The sequence below is a fragment of the Gambusia affinis genome, linkage group LG23 (genome assembly GCF_019740435.1).
Source record: "Gambusia affinis linkage group LG23, SWU_Gaff_1.0, whole genome shotgun sequence".
Lineage (NCBI taxonomy): Eukaryota > Metazoa > Chordata > Actinopteri > Cyprinodontiformes > Poeciliidae > Gambusia > Gambusia affinis.
This window is the reverse complement of record NC_057890.1, coordinates 1,898,755-1,924,189: the sequence shown is the minus strand read 5'-3', so window position 1 is coordinate 1,924,189 and position 25,435 is coordinate 1,898,755. Positions and strand designations below refer to the sequence as shown.

Below are 25,435 nucleotides of genomic sequence, written 5' to 3'. Positions count from 1 at the left end.
CTTGAGTATCTCCTGGTGATTCTCAGATGCATAAAGTCTACCATCTCGCACTATGTCTTCTATCAGCTGCTGGTAGTCCTCTGCAACATGAAAGAATCAAAGGGAAACAGGTCAAATAGAGACTTTACCTGTTGGGTTGAGGTAGAAAGAAAACCAAATGATCTTTCACTGGGGTGTTAAAGCCAACGATGCTAAAGCGGCTACAAACTCACCGTCATAGGTGACATATGGAACTTGGAAGCCTTTGCCACTGTTCAGCTCGTTTGACTTAAACTGGATCCAAAGTCTACGAGAGCGAGAGGTAAAGGCTATGGGTCGCTCATACGTCTGACACGTCTCGTAGGTTGTGATTGAAGTGGGCACCGCTAGAGAAACATGACAGAAACATTAAAGTCTGTGGGTTTTTGTTACAATAGCATCTTTAACAAAACACCTCGAGTTGGGATATAGATTCTTTTTTCCAGTATCTGTGTTTTCTGAAAAGGGCCAAGAGGGTATCTATAGTCGAGGTGCCTCTTAGATGCCACCAAGGCGGTTACAATCCAGGGTTGTTTGGCACAAGTTCACACTGTGCAACTTCAAAAATTCTTCAGGACTTCAATGCGACCCAGACCGTATGATCTGTTCTCACAACAGAATCGTATCAAAAAGGTCAAACAGAAGGACAGTAGATGGACATCGGCTAGCCTATAGAGTAAAGGGATAAGTTAAAACATGCATGTAAAAAAAAAAATAAATGCAGTTTTTCTTTGTTTGGCCCTTGTGAGATAAGATATCTAGATAGGAAAATAGTTGAGTCTTTTAATTTGCAGGAAATTGATTCATGTGAATCATTTGAGTTTGACGTGGTCCCAGTTGAGTCCATGTATCCAGTTTATATCCACTGGATTCATATGATCTGGGCTAGGGAACTTTGACTTGTGATTCCTAATTCAGTATGACAACCAGGTGTATCAGCATCTTATGAGTGTTACTTTTACATGTTATTGGGGTAATCACAGGCTGGACACTGAAAAGAGTGAGAAGATAATGAAGGAGACAGAAGCGCTCATAGCTAGGCAGAAGAGCTGAGCTACTTTCTGTCACTGCTTGATGTCAGTCATAGGTTGCCTTCAGTTGTTAGAAGGCTAAATCTGCGATAGGTGTGCTGATTTCACCACAGACCACTAATTTAAACTCACAACCAGAGATTTTCTTATGATTCTTTCATGACAAAATATTGTCAAAGAAGGCCAGTAATCACACAGTGTGACCTCAACTCTTTGTAAGTGTGTTTTGGCTTTTTAGTTCGAGGATGGACTGTGCCACCAGATGGTATTTTCCAGCAGGCACAAAAACACAGCAACACTGGGATAGATTGAAACATTGGACAGGTTGTGCTGCTGTGTCCCAAGACAGAATGGATCACTGAACTTTAGCCAAGGAAAGTCAAGGTAATGCAAGTAAGTCGGACATAATTGATGAGGCATCCCATGCTGCATGCGGCGCCATGCCTCATTTGGTTCTTCAATGCTGGTTTGATTTTTGAATGCTTGCATGTGTGCAGGACATGAAACTGTTTTGTGGAAGAGGCTCGAGCATTAGAATGAATTGTTTGACCTGAGTTTGTAAAGATGTGAATCAACTTTTTATTGCATTCTTTAACTGTTTCTCTATTTACCACTCTTTCTCATGACCAGCACATCTCCACACTCGTCTTCAATGGGAAGGAAGATCTCTGGCACCACAATGAGGATTCGTCTTTTGTGCGGTGGGATTATGGTCCAGACACAGTCCACATTTGATGGGTAATCTCCAGGGTAGTTGGGAGACTCGATGTAGCCGGTATAATCTCCCAGTTCCCCTCCGCACATCTGGTCTGAGGGGAGATTTAATCCAAACAACTTTGAAGTAATACTTATTCTAGTACTGTGAAGTATAGAACAAAAATACCTAGACTCCCAAAAACAATATTTAAAACATAACATTACTTTTGCACTGAGACACATTGGTAACACCATCATAGTCAGTTGTGGTGTTCCCAGGACAGTTGATGCAGTAGTTCTGGCCAAACTCAGACTGGTATGTCCCCACTGGGCAGCGGATGCAACGGTGGGTACTGGAGTTGTAATAGTGTCCAGAAGCGCAGTGTACTGAAAAAGCAATGGACAGACAGATCATGGCTTATGATACAGTAAATACATAAGCATCGAACCATGCAGGTCAGGAAAAACATTCTGATCACATGCCAAGGCAATCCTGACCCTGAAGGTGTACTGTACATTCTCACCGCAAAATGTTATCTGTTGATGCTTTTAGTCAGGTTTGTGCAACCAGGAATCGGACTCAGCCCGTCTTTCATCAACAGTTACCTTCTAGAACAGTTGCTGACAATTAACCGTGTGCGTCATCACCTCATAGTTTCCCAGATTCCCTGGAACTCAATGAACCCAACATCAAAGACTGGACCTCAGTGCGTGTCCAGCTTGTGCAGAAGCAGAAAGGTATACCACTGAGCAACAAATCAACTTTGCACCCCATCAAATACATAAACAAACTCCTACCTTCCTGTTGTTCCATGACATATTCTCCATGTCATGTCCTTCATCATACTCTTCATGCTCACACTTTCACTCAGAACCAACTTTATCCCCATGTTCTGCACAAACCCTACACCCTTTTTCTTTTTTTTTCTTAATCTAAAGCAAAGCTGTCAACCTTCATAAGTCCCACTTCCTTCAACAATCTGTCTGCAAACATCCACCAGGGAGGAAACATGCAGTTTTCTATCAAATCTCTGGTTTGGAAAGAAATACAGACACAGAACAAAGCCTGACCTTTGGCCTCACAGTCCCTGAAGGTGACAGAAGCTTCATATTTGGTCATGAGGCCTCCTCCACAAGGAAAGCACAGAACTCGTCCTGGTTCTGGCTGGTAGGAGCCCAGAGGACAGAGCTGGCAGGGCCGGAAGCCGTCAGTGGAAAACTGTCCTGCGGGACACTGACCTGTCAGGCAGACAAAACAAAACAGAACCCTGGTTTATACTCAGTCTTTCTGATTGGAAGTTGGGTTGAATTTAGGAATTTTTCAAAGCACTGGGTGTCACACTTGAGCAACACCAAGTTAAACAGCTGGAGCAGGGGCCGGGAACCTGAGGCACTAGGGCCACGTGTCACACTTCAGACTCTGTAGTATGGCTTTTACTAACTTTGTAAAAAAAAAATTTTTTTAAATGGTACTTTTAGCTGGTTGAAAACCAAAAACTGTTGAAAACCAAAAAGAACATTTAACATCTGAGTAGGACACCATACAGATTTGCCCCAAATTAGGCCCAGACAATAAACGTGTGGAAACCAGATGTGTAGAAACAGGTTTAATACCCTCAGTAAAATGTTCAATCCTCTGATGTTATAGGTACATGTTTAAATAAAATGAAGATTGTTGAGCTACTGACAACATGTCTGTGAAATTCCAAGCAAAACCTTAATATTTATTTTCAGAAAATGAGAAAAAGTCAAAATAACAAAAACGATGCAGTGCTTTCAGACCCTGAAAAATGGGTCCAGTTCTCCTAAAGGGATAAATGAACCCATTTTTCATTAGTTTTTTAGACCTGTCAGTTCTATACAGACTGTATAATGAAAGCTTAATTATTCTATACAGAACAGACTGGAACACGTGTTTCATTAGTTTTGTTGGTTCATTTAGAACCAACAAAACTAATGAAGTCCGGACCCACCACACTTCCCGTCCTAATGAACTAATGAACTAATGAACTAATGAACTAAGAGTTCAGAAATCAATATTTGGTGGGATAACCAGGAGGTCTTCAATGGGGTTCAGTGCAGTGGGCTTTTCATTTTTACCAGACCTGTATGTAGTTGTTAACAGTTTTAGTTGGACGAAACTATTTAATTTCTTATGTGAATGTATGTGAGTAAGCAGTGACGTTTAGAAAAAGGCACCAACAAATATATATATATATATATATATATATATATATATATATATATATATATATATATATATATATATATATATATATATATATATATATATATATATATATATATATATATATGCGCACATGTATATGTATATTATATTTGTATGCGGACCAGAATTGACTTCCTTGGTTTGCATCAGAGTTTGATTACACATTCACACCTCCGTAAATGGCACCAAACTTTCTAGACAAACAAACTAGAGTTTGACTAAAGTGGACTGAACAGGCCTGTTGGGAATGCACCCTGTGTTATTAATCATATTTTCTTTCTCCTGTTTTCCATAGAAATATGACTGTATCTAATGAAAATGTTGTGGAGACGATGAGGTTACCTCCACACTGAGACACGTTCTTGGCACCGGCGATACCCTGTCCTTCAGTGCTGGGGCACGGCTCACAGGACAGCTGTCCCTCCATGTCCTGGTACGTTCCAGGAGGACACTGAACACACTGCTCCTGCTCACCACTGTAAAATGTCCCTGCACCACAACTCACTGAGGATGAAAAGCACACCGGTTTAATTCTCACAAAGGCACAGCACAGTCAAGACAGCTCCACGAAGTCCGGACCCACCACACTTCCCGTCCTGGAAGACCTGACCAGTGCTGCAGGTATCGGCTCCCTCTGTGATCCTGGACGGTTTCTGGGCCACTTCGTACTCGGTTCCAGAGAACTGGATGTAGAACTGCTGCTTGTTAATGGACTTCCTCAGTGTCCGCATGGCGATCTGGAGCTTCTGCCTCATCTTGTCCCGCACGCAATCGATGTTACACGAGTCTGAGGTAAAAACGTTAAACTTAAGCGTATCTTGAGCCTCTGCTGTATGTTTTAATGTTTCATTCTGGAAGGTTGTGCGAGAACTAAGAGAGACAACAGCACCTGAGGCTTCCTCCTCCTTCATCTCCATCTCAAACTCCGCTGTGATGAGGGAAACCTCTTTGGACGGAGACTTGCGCCCTCTGCGCCGCTTCTTTGACGAGTCACACTTGAGGTTGACGAATGTTACTTGGCAGTCATCAGTGCAGGGGAACTGCCCTCCTGAAAACAGAAATCATGAGGATGAAAGTTGACTCCCATTTCTGCGTCAGCGCACCTGAAAGTGAGCAGAGATGTTCTTTACCTTGGATGTTCTGCCTGGAGGAGTCCCTGTGTTTCTCCTTGCTGCGGGGGCTCAGATGACACTTGGCATCTTTAATCTTAAACTTGGCCTTCTGCTTGATGGGCGGGGCCAGCGGATCTGTTCATCCACATCAAAAATGAACACAAAGCGTGCTTAATGTCAGACCTGTGAGGACTTCCTATCGAAGGATTTGTGATCAGCGCAGATACATTTGTACAGCGCAATCAGAGAACAATTATTATTTCCGACGAGGTTGAGTTTTTTTTCCACTTTTTGGCCAGTGGTTCCTGAACTAACCTTCCTTGGATGTTCTGCCTGATTGGTGGTGTTAAAACATCTGACCCAACTCTGGGTCATGAAGAATGGCTCCTTCAAATGATCTCCAGAAACCAAATTCGATTTAAAAACCATCAACAATGGCACATTTTATTGTTGTTGTTATTGCTACAAAGCTTTAAAAAGTTTACTGCTAATTATTAACAAGAACTGTGTGTGCAGGCTAGGATTTTCTATGCCTTCTGGCAAATTTAGAAAGTTCCAAACTATACAGAACAGACTGGAACACAAAGTGTGACTCAATGACCAGAATAACAGTCTACTGGAGAGTGGTGAATTGGATTGCAGCTTCAACATTTGTTGTCTCTAAGCCACGTTGTAGCTGAATTAGCAGTTTGCTTTATCTCCATTTGGAAGACGCAGTTGTGTTTTTGTTTGCTTCCATGCTCATACAGTAAAGACAGGCACTGAGCTTATCCAGCAGAATGGATCTCAACACGCTTTTACAGTTTTGTCACAGCCCGGTCTTATGTTGAAGTATTGTTAAAGTTGTATGATATATAATCTTCACACATTGAAAAAAATAAGAGCTCAAGTACACTATTAAAGGAATTTGAGTCAGGGGTTAGAGGTCTATTGTAGTCTAAGGGAGCACCAAAAAATCAGCCCTGATTTTCTTTAGTTTGGGACATTAGCGATCAGCCGATACTTAGGTATGAAACCAATCTTTATCAGTAAACTTATCTCCCTCTGCAAAGGTCTAAAAATCAAACGCTGTACTTTTTTTCTCCGGCTGACTGACAGACCCGCCCACCAGGTCACGTCTGAATGTGTGCGGTTGACTACAGTCACCCCACTGTGGCTAACTCTGCTACATTGTCGCCATATTTAGCGCTTTTTCAGACAAAATATAAAGAGAATCGGTTTTGGCCAAAATCGGAATGGACACGTCTGACTTTTTAAGGATCAGCGACGAGCCCGAAAACTGCACTCGCTCCATCCCTACAATAGTCATACCGTCTCCATGGAAATGAAACACATTTACACAACCAATGCTCACAGTGCAGGTCTAAAAAACTATGACCAAATCAGAACACACCTTCTGACTGCCTAATCTGATTCTGCTGAAAAATATTATTTACAAGGAGAAAAACCACAGGCACTGCAGCCCATGTCAAAGGTGGTGGTGGCGGCATCATGCTGTGGGGATGCTTTTCTTCAGCAGGGGCGGGGAAGTTGATCAGAGTCGATGGAGTATAGAGATAATTACAGGGCAACAACTCAAGATATTAAAGTTTGTGGTCATAATGTGAAAGACTTTCACAAAACACTTTAGGACCTGAATTTAATGCAACAGTACATGTTTAGGAACATTACCAGGCTGGATGGGAACTCCGCAGCTTAATGTGTAGTTCTCTGAGTCTGCAAGGAAGAAACACAAATGTTAGATTTTAGAAAGAGGAATGATCATATTGAGAGTTTAGGATTAACGTAATGTTAGGAGGTGAAACAAGTTTCATCCCTATTTTGTGCAAAAACAGACAAGAGAGTCCAGAGGCTGACGGGTTTCCATCTGACCTTTACCTTGTTTGTGAAATGAAAGTTGAAAATAACAGAGTTATTAATGATGTCTCTCTCCGCCAGTGCACAGGAACACACATGTACGCATTTCAAGAAGGAAACGACAGATTGAAGCCTTCGAAAATCATAAAAGCAAACAGAATAAACAAGAGTCCAGTCTCTGTTAAGCCACAAGTATTTTACCTGGCTTTCACCTCTGTGATATTAAAACGGACTCCAACAAAACAAACACTTCACTTCACGCCTCGGAGCCATCTATCATTCTCACACTGCGGCTGCCAAGTCAAACCCATCGAGGGCCACATTACGGAACGCCACCATCAAAGTATGTAACCAATTTGCAGATGTGTTAAGCGCTATCGCAGGAAAAGAGCCTGAGGTGTTAGCCAGAGCGCTGGGACGGCTGGGGCCGACAGAACCCCATCCTGAGTGAATAACACAGAGCAGAGAGCAGAGAGCTGGACGTGGAGCCCAGAAATACAGCTAGAAAAGCTGCAGCTGTCAGCTGATGCCACCAGAGGGCAGCACTCAATGACAAACCTGTAGATACCTTGATTGAAATGTGAAAGAGGATTTCTATTAGATTTTCATACAAATATAACCTAATAAAATACAAAATTTTGTTTTCAAACGATCATTTCATTTATCAAAGGAACAGACAAGAGTGAAAAATAGTCCAACATGTCCAGGACTGGTCGTCCAAGTCTCTCTAAAAGCTGGCCGCAAGATGCTAATTGAAGTCTACAAAACCTTTTCTGCTGTCACACCAACAGCCTGATATGACAGAGCAAGTATGTACAATCAGAAAGTTTAAAAGGCCAGTATTGTGCATTTTCCAGGCACATTATCCCATTTCATAACACAATCAATTAAAAAACAGTAAAAATGCTCTATAAAATATGACTTAGAAGAAACTTGACTTCGCTATTTGACTTCTTGAAATTTCTTTCTAACACTCCGCCTTCATCACAACAATGCTTTCCTTTCACGAACAACCGTATCGTTTTTATGACCTGGAGGCTCTAATTAGCATCTGACAAGCTCATATAATAGCTGATCTCTGACCCCAAACCCCGTTGGAGTTGTAAAGGAGAAAGTTCAAACCGTCTCCTCCATTGATCATAATGGGAGAGGATCAGATCTCCGACTCCAACGTCTTCCACCACGACTCTGAAGATACTTGAATCATATGAGTTACAACAATATTTAATTTCCCTTCAGGATAAATAAATTACATCTGAATTGAATTTGAATGAACAACAACATAAATCCACTTGTCAACACATTCTCAATTGTGCCAGAATAAACAGGACACAAGAAAATCGGTGCTTACTTCAGAGCTTCTTTAAGTAGCTCAGATTATTTCAGAAGCAGGCAGCTGCTGCTCATCCAAAATGCTGCAGCAAAGTCCTTATATCACTGCTCTGTCCACGCTTTTAAAAATATTTATGTTAAATTCTTGTTTGGTGTCGGTCTACAAGTGTTTCTATTTTTCCATCTACAGCCTAAACCTTACTAGTGTTTCAATGTTTCATCATAATTCTTTGTTCTGGTCCTGAATGATTGTGATTTACAGTCAGCTGGAGCGACGGAAACTCTACCTGCGAGGAAGAGAGCGTTGGAGGGACAGGAGAGCGAGCAGACCTCTGCATCTCCGCTCTTAGTGCAGACCAGCTGGGCTCGCGGAGCGGGCTTTCCATTGGGTAGACACTTCACAGCCTCTGAGGAGCACACCAAACCACATCACACACCGCCAACGTCCACACATGGAGGCCGGCGGTAGAGGCGTGGACGGGCCGGAGCCGGAGCTTACCGATGCAGTCTTTCTTGTTCCAGTGGAGCTTCTGTCCCGGCGGACACACACACTCGTAGCTGCCCTGCGTGTTCATGCAGCCGTACTCACAGCTGCCGTTGTTGATGCTACACTCATCGACGTCTAAAGCAGAAAAAAGCAGAGAGGAATCTGTGTCCTGTTGACCTGTATCTCTGATAGGTATGAAACCAAGTATAATTTGGTTTCAGAGAGTTGTATCTCTGATTCAGGTCAACAACATCTCTGCATGGACACTCACCTCCACAGTGTGTGAGGCCGTAGAGGATGTACCCCTTATTGCACAGGCACTCAAAGCTGCCGGGATAGTTGATGCAGGTGTGGTCGCAGGTCCTCTCAAAGGAGCACTCATCGATGTCTGAGGGAGGCCACACACACCAACAGCAAAAGTTTTCACACTCCTTGAACTTTTTCACATTTTGTGCAAATGCAAGCGCACTCTGTAACGTGACACATGGCGTTTGAAATGTTTTACAAACAATAAAAAGTGTGGGGTGCATTTGTGTCCTTGGTCCAACCAGCCTCTGTTGGTAGTATGAAGGACACAACAAAATCAACTAAATATCATTGTTAATAAATAATCCATCAAATGAAAAAAAAAAAAATGTCTCCAGGAAATAAAAACCTCCTTACTGCCGACAGTCAGTTTAGCTGATTTATGAAGGCAGCTGGGTACAACTGATTTTATTTAGGGATATCAGACTGAAGGGGGCTAAATACAAAAGCACACCACACTTCTTGGCTTTACATGTTAAATATTTTAAAACTATTAATGATTTTCTTTCCACCTCACAATTCTGTGCTTTTTTGTGTCGCTCTATCATAAAATACTGATAAAATTCTAGTGAAACGCACGCAGTTCATGCGTGAAGCAAGAAAGACCCTGATTCACTTTTGCAAAGGCAAAATTATAACAACTCATGTTAGATTTGATCTGTGGTGTCCAAACATTTTACATGACGGCCAAAACTGATGAGATGAAAGAGCTCGGACAAATTCATTAGTTCTATAAATAATCAATTACAAGAGGGATCTGTAAATCACTGCAGATCAAAGCATATACATAAGCAATCCTTAACAACTGCATTATTAAAAGAGGATCACAGTTTTCTATTTTTTTTAGTAGATTTTGGGATAGAGTATGTTTTTCAGGAGGGATTAAGTTATAAATGCTTGTTCTTGCAGTAAACAGATTCATTTTGAGGAGAACCTCCTGAAACTTCAATAAGAATAATTTTTTTGTCACACAGGATGTAAAATTACGGTCTTCTGACTCTGACTTGTTAAAAAGGTACAAAGTTCCTCGCTGTGACTCTTCCTCTCAGCCTGTTTCCTCTAGATAACCTCTAAAAATCCTAAGCATGTTTTACTGTTACGACCTTTTTTGTCTAAAAGAGAAGATATTTTGATTTTAATGAGACATAAATCTCATTAAAAACAGTTTTAAAATCTCATTAAAACGACAAAACGTTAAAACTGTTTGCACTTTTGTCATAACAAGAACATTTTCTCTTTATTTTCAAGTGCTGGCAGGTAGATGCCTCCATAAAGTCCCGAACAAAACACAAGTCACAACGTTCTCCAAAACATGCTGAAATATTCTGCTTCACTTGGAATTCAGGACACAATGAAATCAAAACTTACCTGAGGATCAGCTCAAAGCAAATACCATAAAAGTGTAAGAACTCGTTATAATAAATGAGGACATGTGAAATCTCAGTGGGATTCAGTGTTGTCAGTAAACATGTTAATCTAACATGTTCTAATGGAGTCTGTAACTCAGAGGAAGTTGGTCTGGATCCTGGATGTTTGCTCTGCAAACAGTGAGAGGACATCGGAACGGTTCGCCCGTGTGGTCGCAGCCAGTCGGACCAGAACGGTTTGCATAAACAGACACGGCACACAGTAGTTCCTAACATACATACAGTCGTCCTAAAAAGAAAGTATGCCTTTCATTTAGAAGGTTTTTACATATCAAGAAATAAACAAACATGATCTGGTCACAGCCGTTCAACAGACACGCTGCCATCACTGAGCAAAGGTGAAGCCAAAATGGAGAAACCGAAGAGCTAATGCCGGGTTCACGTCGTAAAATTGCCGGACGATTTTCCAACCCAAGACAATCAAAAATCTACCGAATAACAAGTTTGGCTTGCAGAGTGTGACGTCTGCTCTTCTTCCTCTGGCCGTGTAAAGCTGCAGTTTGTGGGCATCATGGTAGATTCAGTGAACGGCCAGGGAACACTAACGAAACAAAATGTCAATGGAAATGGACATCAAAACATCCTTAAAAGACATCAACATTTCAGAGAAAGACCTTGCAAATAATTTTTTTATAGAAACACAGCAGTTGTGAAATTGCTTTTTTTGTTGTTTTTTTTTTCAGACAAAGATTTGTGAACATTTGTAATGGAAATGCAGCTATTGTTGGCTGACTTGAAATCTGTTGAAAATTTCTGGTGGGGTTTGAAAATGGCGGCCGCAGCACAAAAACCCAATAAGAGCTGGAGGCCTTTGGCTGTGTCACAATTAACCCTCACAAATGTAAGTTGGCTCAGAGGCAGGTAGAGTACCTAGGCTATGTGGTGGGACATGGACAAGTTAGACCTCAAGTAGGGAAAGTAGAAGCTATTCACGCGTACCCAGTTCCTACAACTAAAAGGAAGGTCCGTGCTTTTGTTGGCTTAGTGGGGTGGTACAGTAAGTTCATTCCCCGTTTTGCAGAGAGGGCTGCTGTTCTTACAGATTTAGCAAAAGTCTCTGCGCCAAATAAAGTCAAGTGTACTGAGGAGTGTGATAAAGCTTTTAAGGACCTGAAGTCTGCAATCTCCAGTGACTCTGTTCTCTACAGTCCAGACTTTGATGTCCCGTTTATACTGCAAACTGATGCCTATGGAGTAGGCCTTGGTGCAGTGTTGATGCAGGACATTGATGGTGAGAGACATCCCATTGTTTTTCTCAGTAGGAAACATCAGGACAGAGAGACCAGGTATTCCACAGTTGAAAAAGAATGCCTCGCAGTTAAGTGGGCTGTGGAATCACTGCGGTATTATCTGTTGGGGCGCCATTTTACCCTTGAAACAGATCATAGGGCGCTGAAGTGGTTGCACCAAATGAAAGACTCTAACATGCGTATTGCAAGATGGTATCTGTCATTGCAGCTTTTTGATTTTACAGTGCAATATCGGTCAGGGAGGTCTAACCTTGTCGCTGACTGTCTGTCTAGAATGTATGAGGATTGAGTAACTGTTGTCCTGGGTGAAGGGGGGAGGAAATGTGATGGAGACCAGGGGCTCCATCCCTATTAATTGATATTTATTTATAGAACAGATACTTTTTGTCTCATTTCTGTATTTCAGTTGTGTGTTGTGTTAATTGGGGTTTACCTTCCAGGTGTGTCTCCTTAGAAGGGTGGAGCATACCATGTGAGCCAAGAAGGATAATGCTCTAAAGTTATATTAAGTTTGATTTACTTTCTTGATTGACTTTAGGATTAGTTGTTTCTAATTTGCATGCATGTAAATATTTATTTGTACCATTTATTTTGTGTTGGGTTTGTAAATAATTTATTGTTGTTGTCACCCCTTCACCTGGTGGGTGGAAGTGGCCAAAAGATAAAGCCAGCTGCTGTGCTTTGCAGAGAGAAATGGGTGTCGGTGTATTGGTGAACTGCAGCACCAATAAAACTCATTCCACCAAATCTTGTTGCCTCACCTCCTTCTAACGCAGTGCCGCCCTCGGAGAGTGACAGGCGGGCTAAGATTCAGGAACACTACAGGCTTGGTAGATCCAGAGGACGCCAGAGTACCAAAAATGCTCATCATAAAGGGGTTGAATAATTTGGCGACTTCAATAGTCACGAAAGGTGTCACGTTACATTTATCCTCCCATGGTGTTAGCTTGTTGCTCAGGAGGAGAACGGGTAAGCAGGGGCATTGTCCTATCAAAACGTAAGTTTCCTAAACCTTGTAAAGGCGCACACGAGGTCAGTGCGACCTTTTCAGACCGCGCACAGAGTCAAAAACTGGTGGGGTCCAAATGACCCCGCCTCTTAAAAACGCGAAAGGCTTACATTGTTCTTGTTTGATTGATTCACTGCAATCATCTGTCAGTTTGCATATTTTGCCAGTAAAAGTTTTTTTTTGTTTTTTTCCACAGTTGGGGTTGAATCATTTTGGCTCCAGATGTCTGTGGATGGGAAAAACCTGGCAGCTATTGGCAGTGCGGCGCATTGGCAGAGGTGTGTTTCTGCTAGCGACGCCATATCAGAGCGACGCTGTGATGTGGCTGACACCACTCAACACCACATACTTAAAGACTCCAAATACGCAACCAACGAAGCCCGGCTAACCCAAAGCATACACACACCGCTGTTTGTCTCAGAATGTTTGTTTTGGGCGGAGCATAGAAGAACCTTAGGGTTTTGGTGTTAGGAAAAATAATTTTGTGTTTGTCTGATCTGCCTCGCTTGCTGTGACTTGTAAGCAGGAATTTGCCTTTGGACATGCAAACTTAGTGTGTTCAGAAAGCTTCCAGAGACATAACACACACCCAGAGAGGGAACTCACAGAGGCATTAACAGCAGCTTGACCTTCCCCTACTGAAGCAGTAACTCTCCTCTGATTACATCAAACAATGTGGACAGTTACATTTTCACAAATAAGATCATAAATACCTACAGAACACTTGTAAGCTGTACAGAAGATCAGAATGAACTTTACTTAGAATGAAAATGTCTTTTCGAACTAAAAAAATAAATAAAATAAATAAAAGCAACGATAAAAAAAGAGATGTTGTCTGCTAACCTTTGCACGTTCGTTCATCAGTGAGAAGTTTGTATCCTTTCTGGCAGCTGCACTCGAAGGAGCCCACCGTGTTTCGGCAAAAGTGATCACAGCCTCCGTTGTTCTCTTCGCATTCGTCGATATCTGAGTTGGTTCAGTAACAAGGGCAAATCAGCAAAGATAATTAGGGACATATGAAAAAATGTCACACAAAAACTCACACAAGAACACCAATACTGGAGCACCGCAGGGCTGTGTGCTCCATCCTATACATGAAGGGTTTGCCCATCAAGGATTAACGGTTAACAGGTAGAGCATGTTTAGAATTTGAAACAGACAATAAGCTGTAAAAAATGCTCTTTCTTAGGAAACTCAAAAATCTTAGATAAGACAGTAGACTCTCCAATTATTTTCCAAACCTCTTCTAGAGACTGTTCTATCTTTAGGGATTATTTTGGCTTTGGGAAATATTATTATAAAAAACTACAGAGCAAGTAGTAGTTTTTTCTCAGTGGGATTCAGTGTTGTCAGTAAACATGTTACTAAGCAAAGGGACAAAAACACAGAAGAAGAAATAAATAAAACAACCTTAAAATGTTTATCTGTAGATATATTCAACACTGACATTTTTGGGCACCCAAGAGCCAATTTTTAATTTGTTTTTAAATGAGATGAGAATTGTAAGTTCTGTTATGTTACTCAAAATTATATTTCAAGTGTGATAAAAAACAAAACAAAACAAAAAAACAATAGCTTGACCCAAAGCACTTTGAGGGTTTATCAGAACTGATGATCTGCAGCCCAGCTTTACAACAAATAGATTCTTAGAAACATGGATGAAATTCTAGTGGGTCCAAAGTTGCTTGACAGCTGTAGGTCGAATGGCAGAATTCTAAAAAAATGGAAATCAGAACTGCACCACACCACAGGTCATTAGGACCTGCAGCAGATCTACTGCACAAAGTGGATCACTTTAAATTCACCCCCAATGCATAATTACGCAAATTCTATTTTATCAAGTGTCTCATTTGAGCTTTTTACACAAACTTTTTATTCTATATTCTGGTTGTACCGTCTGTATTATTGCAATATTTGTATTGTGATAAATATGACATGTGCAATGTTGGCGGGATAACAAAGTTTACCTTGAGCATGACCTTGAAACTCAACTTGAAACCTGTTAACATTGTCTTTCATGTCACAACCAAACTCTGATGTATTTTAATGGGACTCTACGTAACAGAGTTTAATAATAAACAACATTTTTCACAAATATAAATCTGAAGAAAACAAAACATGATGTTCACATTCATCCTGCCTGAATAAATCGGTCCACCTCTGTGTGATTTAATTTCAGACAAATCCATGCACAAGTGTTAGGAACACTTCAAATACACACAAGCATTGGACAGATTTTTATAAAACATATTCTGCTTCTACTACAACTACTAATAATAATAATAATATTAAAAAGGGGAATGGATGTTGCCCTGAGGAGCTGTTTTCAGCCACAGACCTCATGGCAGATCTGGTTTCTCCAAGCCTCCAAAATCCTCTCTTTGTCTCATCCAGTTTAGCATTTCCTCACGAGAATTTTCACAGCTTTTAAAACTTTGCCTCTTTAAATCATGGAAAACTTTATTATCTAGATTCTGTTAAAACATTTTGCATGGAGAGCAGGACATTTGCAAAAGATCAAGCCGGAAAGATTGAGAACGAGGTAAAAAAAAACCCAACATAGAAACAGAGAGAAATGAGAGGCAGCAGCAAACAGGACAGAGGATAACAGATTAAACAGGCTAAGTCGTTTTTGATTGGTGCTTTAAGTGATGGAAACTGTTGGGGATTAACAGGGATTAGCAGCCAGGTGCTACAGAGTAGGCCAAGCAAGACACCAGAGAGAGATAGGGAGGAGGGCAGACGTAAGTGGTAGATGGATGAACTTATGTAGCTCTTTTCCACTCATACTGACCACTCAAAGTACTTGACACCAGAGCCACATTCACTCATTTTAAAGCATTTATACATCTTAGTGTAAGTGGGAGTAAGTGTCTTGGCCAGGGGCACATTGATGTGTGACAGGAGGAAACTGGAAGGCGATTATTCTACTGAGCCGCAGTTAAACCAGTAAAGCAGAAATGGAGATAAGCAGGGAGGGAACCGGAAAACACGAGAGGAAAGAGGAACTTAGAAGATACTAAAAGGGAAGGAAAGAATAGAGAGAGAGGGAACGGTGACTAAAATTAGAGCAGGAAAGGCGTGTGACAAATGTGTGATAATCAGTTTTTTTTGGTTTTGATTGCCGGTTTGGTGACTTTGCTAAAACCAACACCAGACTTTTGGATTTCATTTGGTTCCCATTTTGCCCATGCTCAACACTTAACCAAGTGTGTGAGCGCCTCCAAGTGGACAAATAAAGACCAACAGAAGCAACGGAGAACTACTTTGAGCTGCTCCACCGTGGGATGATTTGAATCTTCATCGGCGTAGACAGAGTGTCGGCATAGTGCAATATGAGATTAATAAATGTTATAATTGGGTTATTACAGCATTTATGATGATTCTGGAGCTGTGTTGTGGAGTTCAAATATCCCAGAGGGTACTGGAAACTCAGAGGCTATTTTGAAGGTTTCAGCTAATTAACGATAAAAGCACTTTCTATATTTGATATTTCTTAAGATTTTGTCAGTGTTGCTCCTCTTCATGTCTTCGCTCTCGTTATTTGCTATTTCATGTTTTACCTGAAGTACAGTGTGTTCCAAAGGATTTTATCCCAGTCATTAAAGTGTCTGTGTTGTTTCCCGAGGCTGAGAGGGACAGCTGTTATTTCAGCTTCAGGATAAAACCAGAGTACAAACGCATCACTTTTGAGTTAGGAAGTATAGAAATGATTAAACTAATGGTTAATGACAAGGAGATAAAAAGCTTAATTTCTACGAAATCCACAAAATTAGGGGGGGGGACAAACATTCCACAGTGCTTGCTTGCTAGCCGTGTTGTTTTCACGCCAGCGCGTCTGTAAAACCAGTGAATACAACCCTTGGCTTACCCAAGACAGACAGACACGGCTTTTTAATTACCTTCCTCGCTGCAAACACTGGCAGAATCACAGCATCTGCCCACACTTAAGGGGCACTCTGAGGGTGGCTATGGGTAGATAATTACCCTTAATGAAGCTTAAATGTTCCTTGAGCCTAAGTAAATACATTAAGCTAGAGCAAGTCTTGAAATGAAAAAGTCTGCAATGAAGAAAAGGAGGACAGATAAAAGCAAGTCAGTCCTCCCGAATTTTCAATATCATCTAAGTTATGTCTTTGTCACCATTCAGTCCAATAAGGACAGACTTTGTTCTATAAAACAGATAGTTATGTGAGTTTGTTGAAAGATTGGGTGATGCTCATATACATTGAGAACGCTATCAGTTGTAATCAGAGGCCCTCAGACAAAAAAGCATGCAGGGCGTATACAGTGGAGAGGTTAAATATTTCTTACAGCATTGATTTTTCACGTTTTCCCACTTGTAAAGAATGGAGAAATCGGTCAGTTTCATAATGAGTACACCTCAACTGTGAAAGACAGAATATACAAAGAGTAAGCAAAATGATATTATATTGTTTTAGCATTTTACTGTTTAAGTATTTAATCACCAACCAACATGAATTCTGTCTCTCACAGATCTACATCGTCTGTAAGAAGCTCTCTTATCCTTCAACTCATTACCTGGATTATTATAGTTTGGGATTTTCATCATAGTTTAGTTTTGTTAACTTTGGGACATTTACACACAAAAAGGGGAAAAGCAGAAATTCTATTTTGGTCACCAGTTTATAGATTTAATTGTTGATTAAATTTAAAAACTATAGTCACAAAACAAAGCCAGTCATACATCATACCCACTTTAAAAAAAAGAAATGATTAGTTGCACTTATTGCTAGCATTACATTTATACTATAAAACTTATAAAGGTTTTATTAGGTCTGAGTTACATATTGTGAAATATTGGTATTCCAGTGGAATTATGTGATTTTTCTCTGCTGCCTGGTGTTTGTTTCTGTGTCAGTTAATCAAACGGCTTCACTCACTAACTGCTGATGTAGGAGAGGTTATGAATCAAAAACTTTTACCGTTATGAGTTTAAGGATCAGTTCGTAAAATAAAACAATGGGTGAAATCAGTGTGTGCACATGAATGGGCTCATTTATGCTTGTTTTCTTCTTTAACAAATTAACATCTGGATGGCCAAAGGCAGTGTGGAATTTTAATGAGGATGCCCTTAATTAAAGGAAAGACATTTCACACGAGACTGCATCCGGAGAGTGTGTTGGAGCAAAAATTCAAAACAAAAAAAACGTAAATAATTTCATAAGTGGTCAGCCAGAAGCAAAAGATGCTATGAAGAACACCCCTCCCTTCCAGATTTGTCGCAATGCATCAGAAATGTTCTGGAGTGGTTAATGAGCGAGGTTTTCTTTCAACTCAAAGTTTGGGGGGGAAAAAAATGAAGAGAAAGAAAACGTGAGGTGAAACAAAAACAAATCAGAAATCAGATTCTTCTCACTTCGGCCCCATGCAGACTCCCGAATTGGAATGTGCACCGAATACGAATGGAGAACAAATTGCGTAAAGCCAAGAAAATCTGCACAGTTTTCGCAAATATTTACAGAGAAACGCAATTAAATGGAAAAGATTTGCAGAAACCCGAACCTCCACAAATAATTGGGGACAGAGCATGGGGATCTGGTTCTGTTGGAGAGTGTTGGTTTTCTTTGCAGGGCGTCGTCAGTGGAGAGGACAGACATCAGGCTGAGAAGACGTGTGTATTTACTCGGGTATTAAATGACCGCGGTGCAGAAACAAACACTCCATGGCTGCATGTGGGCAGAAGGAAAACTCTCCGTTTTGCATAACAATGATGTGTGATGAGAGGCCGAGCTGCAGCTCCTCTGAACTGCTCCATGCATTACTGTCTCATTTAACTCGGCCTGCTCACCACACAGGGTGGCCCACGGATTCACCAAAGCTGCTGTCGCTTGGTTTTATGTTGAAGATTTGTAGAGATACGTGTGTAAAAATGACTTGAATCGGACATAAATTTTTTTTTTTTTTTTTTTTTTTTGGTAAAGATGTCGTATTGCACTCTATTTAAAACCTTGGCCTAATCCCGATTCCAATAAATAAACTACATGACCTCTCACCTGAAGATATTTATTGGAGTTATATTACCCATTTCCATGCAGCGGCTTGCAGTAGACTACTTTTAAATAACTGGCAGTTATTGTAGGTACAACGGTTCACCGTTTGGCGTGAGCAGCCAAAATTTCAATTTTAAATATTCACATGTTATTACAAAAATAAATGTCTTTTAAGTCATATTTGATATATACATCATTTTTTAGCAACTGAAGTTAACATCGTTATTTGATTGTGCTATAAAGTAGCACTATGTGACTGGAAAATACATAACACCGGCCCTTTAAGATGACCGTAAAAATGTGCAATATTTTTTTTTTAAACGTTTGCATAATACATTGAGTTTACTCAGTCCTGGCCTTGCCGGCCACTTCCAGATCAGCAGCTAGAAAGTCTAAACTTGCCTCAGTGGCTCAGTTCAGAAGGCCGAGTGGAGCAGCAGAGGGTTGTGATGGATTTCAGGACCAAACGCTTTCCTGACGGTCAGAGCTGACCTGATGAGGCCTTTAACTTCCTAACTTTAGAGTGCATTATCAGGTCTTTTCAGGTAAATGTGGCACACAAGCCAGTGAGGACATGTCAACAGTGCCAATCCAGTTCTTCTTCTGTTTTTTTTGTTTTTTTTCTTTTCTACCAATCACACACTGTTCTCAGAAGCAGCCAGAAACTCACGTGCACACATCTAACCTTTCATGAACTTCCCCGAGAACAAAACCCAAACCACCATGTAATGTAATGAGTGTTAATGATCCCACCGTTACAGGGGCGCACACACACACACACACACACACCCGACAGTGCGATCTGACCTCGCTCCGATGCGCACCTCCTAATCAAACATCTGGAAACCGTTAACAACATCTTCTCTCTAGCCTCTCTTTAACCCAGCTGCTGGTATGAGAGCCTGTAATGAGACGTCTCCTCGGGTTGGCCCGTCTGTCATCGAGAGGAGCTGAACAGCCTTGTCTGTCAGCGCGGATAAAAGAGTGTTTATCACACTGGTGGGTTTTAAACATGCCCTGCATAGTTTATATTGAAACAATTATGATAGACAGGCAGGACAGGGCACATCCTGTTGGCATCAGAGTGCGGCTGAGGAAACCACGGGGAGAGACGATGGAAGACTGCAGTCTGTCACTGGGGAGCAACTTGGTGCCACACCGGCTTGGACCACCGTCGAAGGAGGCACTCAACCTACGCTGAGGTGGAAATTTCAGCAAACTATACTTTTGAAACCAGAGATTTACATACTCTGTAGGAAAGAAAAGACTTGTTCTTACTGTGTGATCTTAAATCAGAACAAAATCCCTGTTTAGGTCTGTTCAAAACATCTAAATTATTTCTCTGTACATGCTGGTGTTACGAGTGGAAAAGAAAACTGCATAATTCTCTATAAAGTTGTGAACTTATACACACTTTCTTGGTATTTGGTAGCATTTCCTTTGAAACTATCAACCTCAACACTTAGCGAATCCAGACCGTTTGACCTCCAGGTTTCTGGAATTTTGATCCATTGATGAAGGAATAGCTGGAGCTGAATCCGGTTTGCATGCCTCCTTTTACTCACCATTTAATGTCTGCCAACACATTGTGATAAGCCAATCAAAAACATTGACTTTGTTGCCTCTAAGCCATTTGACAAGACTTTGTTGTGCTTATCCTGAAATTCCATATCTGCCTTCAACTGAGATCTTTTGGTATATTAATATCATGTTTTTCCCTTGTGACATGATCTATTCTGCAGCAAAAATACCCCCACAGTATGATGCTGCCACTCCCATGCTTCATAGTTGTGAGTGTTGTCAGGCTTGCAAGAGTCCACCTTTTTCCTGAAGTTGCAACAATGTTTCACCTTCAGCGGTCTACAGAACAGGTCTCCAAATTTCCACGTTGCTGTTGGAATAATGGTTGTTCCTTGCTGAGTGGTCTTAAGGATCAGTTCTCAATGTCGTAGTTACAGGACAAAAATCACAGTATTTTGTTCTCAGCTGCTCTTTCTTCTCACAACCTCCCTTGAGAACATTTCGCCTCTTTCCACATGCAACGTTACTGAATGATTGGTCTGAATTTCATGGGAGTGTTTGGGACTGCAGGGCTGTCTAGCTCTGACTGCTCAACTTCCAGAAGCCGGTTGTCATGTTTAAAAGGGAAATTGTCCGAGGCTGTAAAGAAAGAACGTACTGTTCGACCAAAACTCTGAAATGCTCCTGCTCTGGTCCGATGCATCTGTTATGTTTTTTTAAAAAATTATTTTATTTCCAATAACACGGAAAATAAAATGAGACCTTCCAGCTCGTCAATCATCATTTCTTCCTCCTCTGAACTTGTGAACTGGTGGTAGTCATTCTCTAGAGGGATGCTTGCGCAAAGATGGACTTTTCATACCCTGAAGAACACAGTCGTCACCATCTCCATCCATCATGACTCTGAAAAATTGTGGGTAGTTGGTGTTATTGCATATTCCTTTGGGATTAATAAAGCATTATAATGCTGATATTCAGTTGTTTAGAATATAGCGGAGACTCTTGTTTACCACATAATGAGGTACAGGCAACTCCTGAGATTAAACTACTGTGTTATATTCAAGTTGAAGATTGGACTTTAACTAGACCATTGTAAAACCCAGATGATTCCTGATGATGTTGGAACTCATATTCTCAAAGCATCTTCAAAGAGTTGTTGATGGAGTCAGTCTCTCCAAAAGCCTCTGACTGAAGATTTGTGAGTCATGAAGTTCATTCAGATCACTTTCAAACCCAAATAAAGTCAGACTCAGAAGCAAAGCTGTGAGGTTAGTGTGTAACCTGATGTTGACAGTGGTGGTCTTGCAGACTTTGTACATGTTGATGGATCAATGTGCACTGCCTTGCCCATGACTCTACTCCTGAGGACGCCTGAGGGCTCCCTGCCGGTCAGATTAAGTGGGCGAGGCACAGCTGGCCTGAACTCATATCCATCTTCTCTACTCAACTCAAGCCCAATTGAAGGCACTCCGTCTGTAAATGCTGGCTTCAACTATGGCAAAACATAATCACAGGACGTTTTGGAGGACATGAAGACATTTTATTTCCACTTCTACATAATGCAAATGTACGGAGTTTGTCTCATCAGTTTAATTCAAATTCTATTTTTCAAAAATGCGATTTTCATCCCAATGGGAAAATAAATGTTGGAACTCATATTTTTGAAGTATCTTCAAAGAGTTGTTAATGGAGCTTGCAGCAGTCAGCCTGGCAATGAATCCATAAAAGCCTCTGACAGAAGATTTGCTGTATGACAATCTCATACCGGTTATGACAGCTCAATGTCCAGGCAGCAGAGACGATGTTCCACTCTAAAACATCCTGGATGACTCCCTCTGTTGTTGGTACTGCTAATTCACCTCCTATTTAAATCTGTCTGGCCGTATAATAAAACATCCATGCAGAGACGTTGGAGTCAGAGATTATCCGTTATGGTTTTAACTTCCTCCTTCTCTCTCTGATCTGCATCCATGAAGCCTTTTGGTGTTCAGGTATTATTTGAGCTTTTGTGATGCTAATCAGCTGCTCCCAATTGTTAAACAAAATATACTTTGCTGCCATGGTAGAGCAGTTACATTCTAGAACCATCATTATGGCAGACATCTAAAAGAAGAATCACTACAAGACTCTGACCTGTATCAATAACAGCTCACTTTCTAAGTTAACCTGAAGAAAAGTTATACAAAGATCTGAAATTCTAGTCAATTTAACAATAAAGAGGCTCACAAATACGCTTATAAAAAATGTCTATGCTCCAGCTTTTAGTTTCTGTATTCATCTTCAGTCAGTTTCATAGATGAATTCTCACTTTGCCCCATACCTGTCAAGCTTTGGGTTTGAGAATTCAGGAAATGTCTGGAGTGGGGGGGCTTGGCATAGGGGGTGGGTGAGCGAGTGAGCGAGTGAGCGAACGAACGAACGAACGAACGAACGAACGAAACGAAAGACGCGAGTAGAGAGGAGGAAAAAGACCAGGGGACAGACGAATTTAATCCGCTTAATCCCAAATTTCTTCCCGCAAAATAAATTCATGCATTTCAATCCTTGGACCTCCCTAACACATGACATTTATGAATTATTGCATTTTATGTTGGTTATGTCAGTGAAAATGTAGGTTTTATACCCGGTGGGAAACTAAACTATCTAGTCTAAATTACACAAATGTGGCGTATTTATACATACAAAAAAAGAAGAAAAATCACCACATGCATAACATATTATAACAAAGAGTGGTGACAGGAGTTACAGAAATATTTTAGATGCAGAGATTCAATGCCTCGTTCTGCAGATGTCATTGTTTCAATGTGCCATGTGACCTTTGACCTCATTTGGTCATTTCATCAATGAGGCATCTTCCCAGATGCAGATTTGTTCCTACAAATCTCCCTGTCCTACCAGACCAAGCACTAGATTTCGGCTCTGTCTTAAAATAGTTTCAGGCATGGCATCATCTTGAAAGAGTCATTCAGTGCATAGGCCACACTTTGTGGAAAGGATCGCCTTTTGGGGGGACTAGAGTAGGGAGGGGTTCAACTGTGGGAATGACAATGACATCATTTTGAAGTTCCTTCATGTCTGGAAGATCTGAAATATCAGCCTTTCTTCAGCTCCCGGAGAAGAAAGGCTGCCGTACTCCAGGCATCGCGCCAGTCATTTTAAGGATGCTTATTGGTCCCCCATAAACAATGAAACCCTGGGCATCATCATCAATCAATAAAATCCCCTCGGGCCGAACTTGAAAATTGGACTTTATGCCGCTAACACATAGCATTGGTCAACAACTCAGACGTGGAAGTCAGAGCTCCGCGCAACGCAAATAATGTTCCGGCCAGAACATGGTGTGCTAAATAATAAAACATAAATTAACGAAGCTTTGTAGGTAAATTTTCCTCAAGGAATTTTAACAATCGAGGGACTCGAATCATTCAAACATGCCTGGACATTATGGGACACTTTAGGTCTTACTTACTGCAACTGAAACTCTCGCTTTCATGTTCTCAAAAAGCCGTAACAAAGTTCAAAAAGCTTCAATATTTTTAATATCAGTGGCGACACTGATATTAAGAATATTGATGTTCCAAGTCATTTGAGAAAAGAGCTGCACCTCTGTTGATATGGACACAAGCCCACACTGAAATACAATTAGTTTGCTGTTGTATCCTAATAAAGCTCTTGGCCCTGAAATCTCACGGATCTGAACGGCTCCACACACAGATTTACCATCAACCTGAACTGTCGCCACAAAATCTGCCAATTCTGCAAAACACGATCTTTGTGTGTGTGCCAAACAGTCTGACAAGGACTCCACCTTCACTGCGGGACTGATGTACTCACAAAGTCTGCAGCTTGATGGCGCTGTTTGTAAGACTGCGGTCATGTCTGCTAGGGGAGACGAGGAGGGAGAAACGGACAGCGTGGGCCTCTCTGCTCAAACATCTCAAAGTTTGCCGACGCGTCGTCTGCCTGGCAGCCCTGAGACGGCTCCGGCTCCAAGGTTTCACACACCTACATGCCACATTCTCACACTACCTGACACTCATTTTGCAAACACACACTTCTCTCTCTCTCTCTCTCTCTCCCACTCTCACACACACCCAGTGATATTAAATGGATAAGAGCACACATCTCCCATGAGGTATCCATATTCTGTGCTGATGTCACATGACCAACATGTCCAGTCGCCATGGTGACTCCTCTAAGAACATGTCTGTGACATGTGGTTGGGTGGAAGTGTCCCAGTAGTCCAGCTACCAATCCATGGGGAGGAGAGGAGGAATCAGAGGTGGTCATGAATGAATGAGGGTACTGTAAGAGCTCTGACCGTCAGCCATGATGACATGCCGTTTGTTTGTCGCCTCATCGAAAATAAACTTGATATTTTGTAAAGGTGTCAGGAGTATTACATTTTTTTTTCCCAAGACTTGAATTCTAACCACAATCCAGTTACTTTAATAATCGTAGGGATTTATTTCTACGTGTTTTTTTTTTTTAATGCTCCTCCAACCTGGATGCTTAGGAAAAACACATCACTACCGATTTCCATCAACGCTTTTTATTTCTTCACCCATTACGGAAAAATAAAATTTTTACACTTGCTTGAGGTGCTTTTTGGTTAAGATATAATTGGTGTTTCAACTATTGACATAAACACTTAATATCAGCTAACTCGTTTAACAGAGTTTCAAGTAATCACTTGAAACTCAAATCACTTGCATCAAATCACTTGAAACTGTGATTTGATGCAAAGATGCTGATCATCAGCAAAGATGCATCTTTGCTGATGGATTGCAGTGTAACACAGTATCACGATCACGTATGATTCCAATGAGCAAAACTTCCAAAACATGTGCTTGCAAAGAAGCTTTATGGAGACTTTGGTACGTCTTCTACTTCATGATGGCCAACATGTTTTTGCCTAGGAGGATTGTGTATTGTATTGAAATGCAGAACAATTTAATATAAGGTCAAATATTGTTTTTACATACAACACAGAAGAATTCTGCCACTGCTCAAAAACAGAAAAAGATATGAAGTTGATTGCTTCCAAGTTATCAACAAACTTCAGCGCCAGGGAGCGCGACTGAAGCATGGCAGTACCCAGAACCGGGCTCTGGGTTCAGTTCTACAGAACTCTCACACTACTCA

The 25,435-nt window shown here is 41.1% G+C and overlaps 1 protein-coding gene across 3 annotated transcripts in view; it reads right to left on the bottom strand.

The window, feature by feature from the left end:
* The window catches only part of scube1 (signal peptide, CUB domain, EGF-like 1), a 91,858-nt gene that overhangs the window by 3,948 nt on the left and 62,475 nt on the right, over positions 1-25,435 (bottom strand). For all 3 annotated transcript variants that reach the window (XM_044108454.1, XM_044108452.1, XM_044108453.1), the window contains 14 exons: positions 13,599-13,721; positions 9,035-9,151; positions 8,776-8,898; positions 8,564-8,683; positions 6,759-6,803; positions 5,106-5,222; positions 4,865-5,023; positions 4,559-4,762; positions 4,318-4,479; positions 2,817-2,984; positions 1,971-2,132; positions 1,661-1,858; positions 213-365; positions 1-80 (listed from right to left, as the gene is read on the bottom strand). In XM_044108454.1, coding sequence (XP_043964389.1) covers positions 1-80; positions 213-365; positions 1,661-1,858; positions 1,971-2,132; positions 2,817-2,984; positions 4,318-4,479; positions 4,559-4,762; positions 4,865-5,023; positions 5,106-5,222; positions 6,759-6,803; positions 8,564-8,683; positions 8,776-8,898; positions 9,035-9,151; positions 13,599-13,721 — 1,931 coding nt within the window. The remainder of the gene's footprint in view (positions 81-212; positions 366-1,660; positions 1,859-1,970; positions 2,133-2,816; positions 2,985-4,317; positions 4,480-4,558; positions 4,763-4,864; positions 5,024-5,105; positions 5,223-6,758; positions 6,804-8,563; positions 8,684-8,775; positions 8,899-9,034; positions 9,152-13,598; positions 13,722-25,435) is intronic.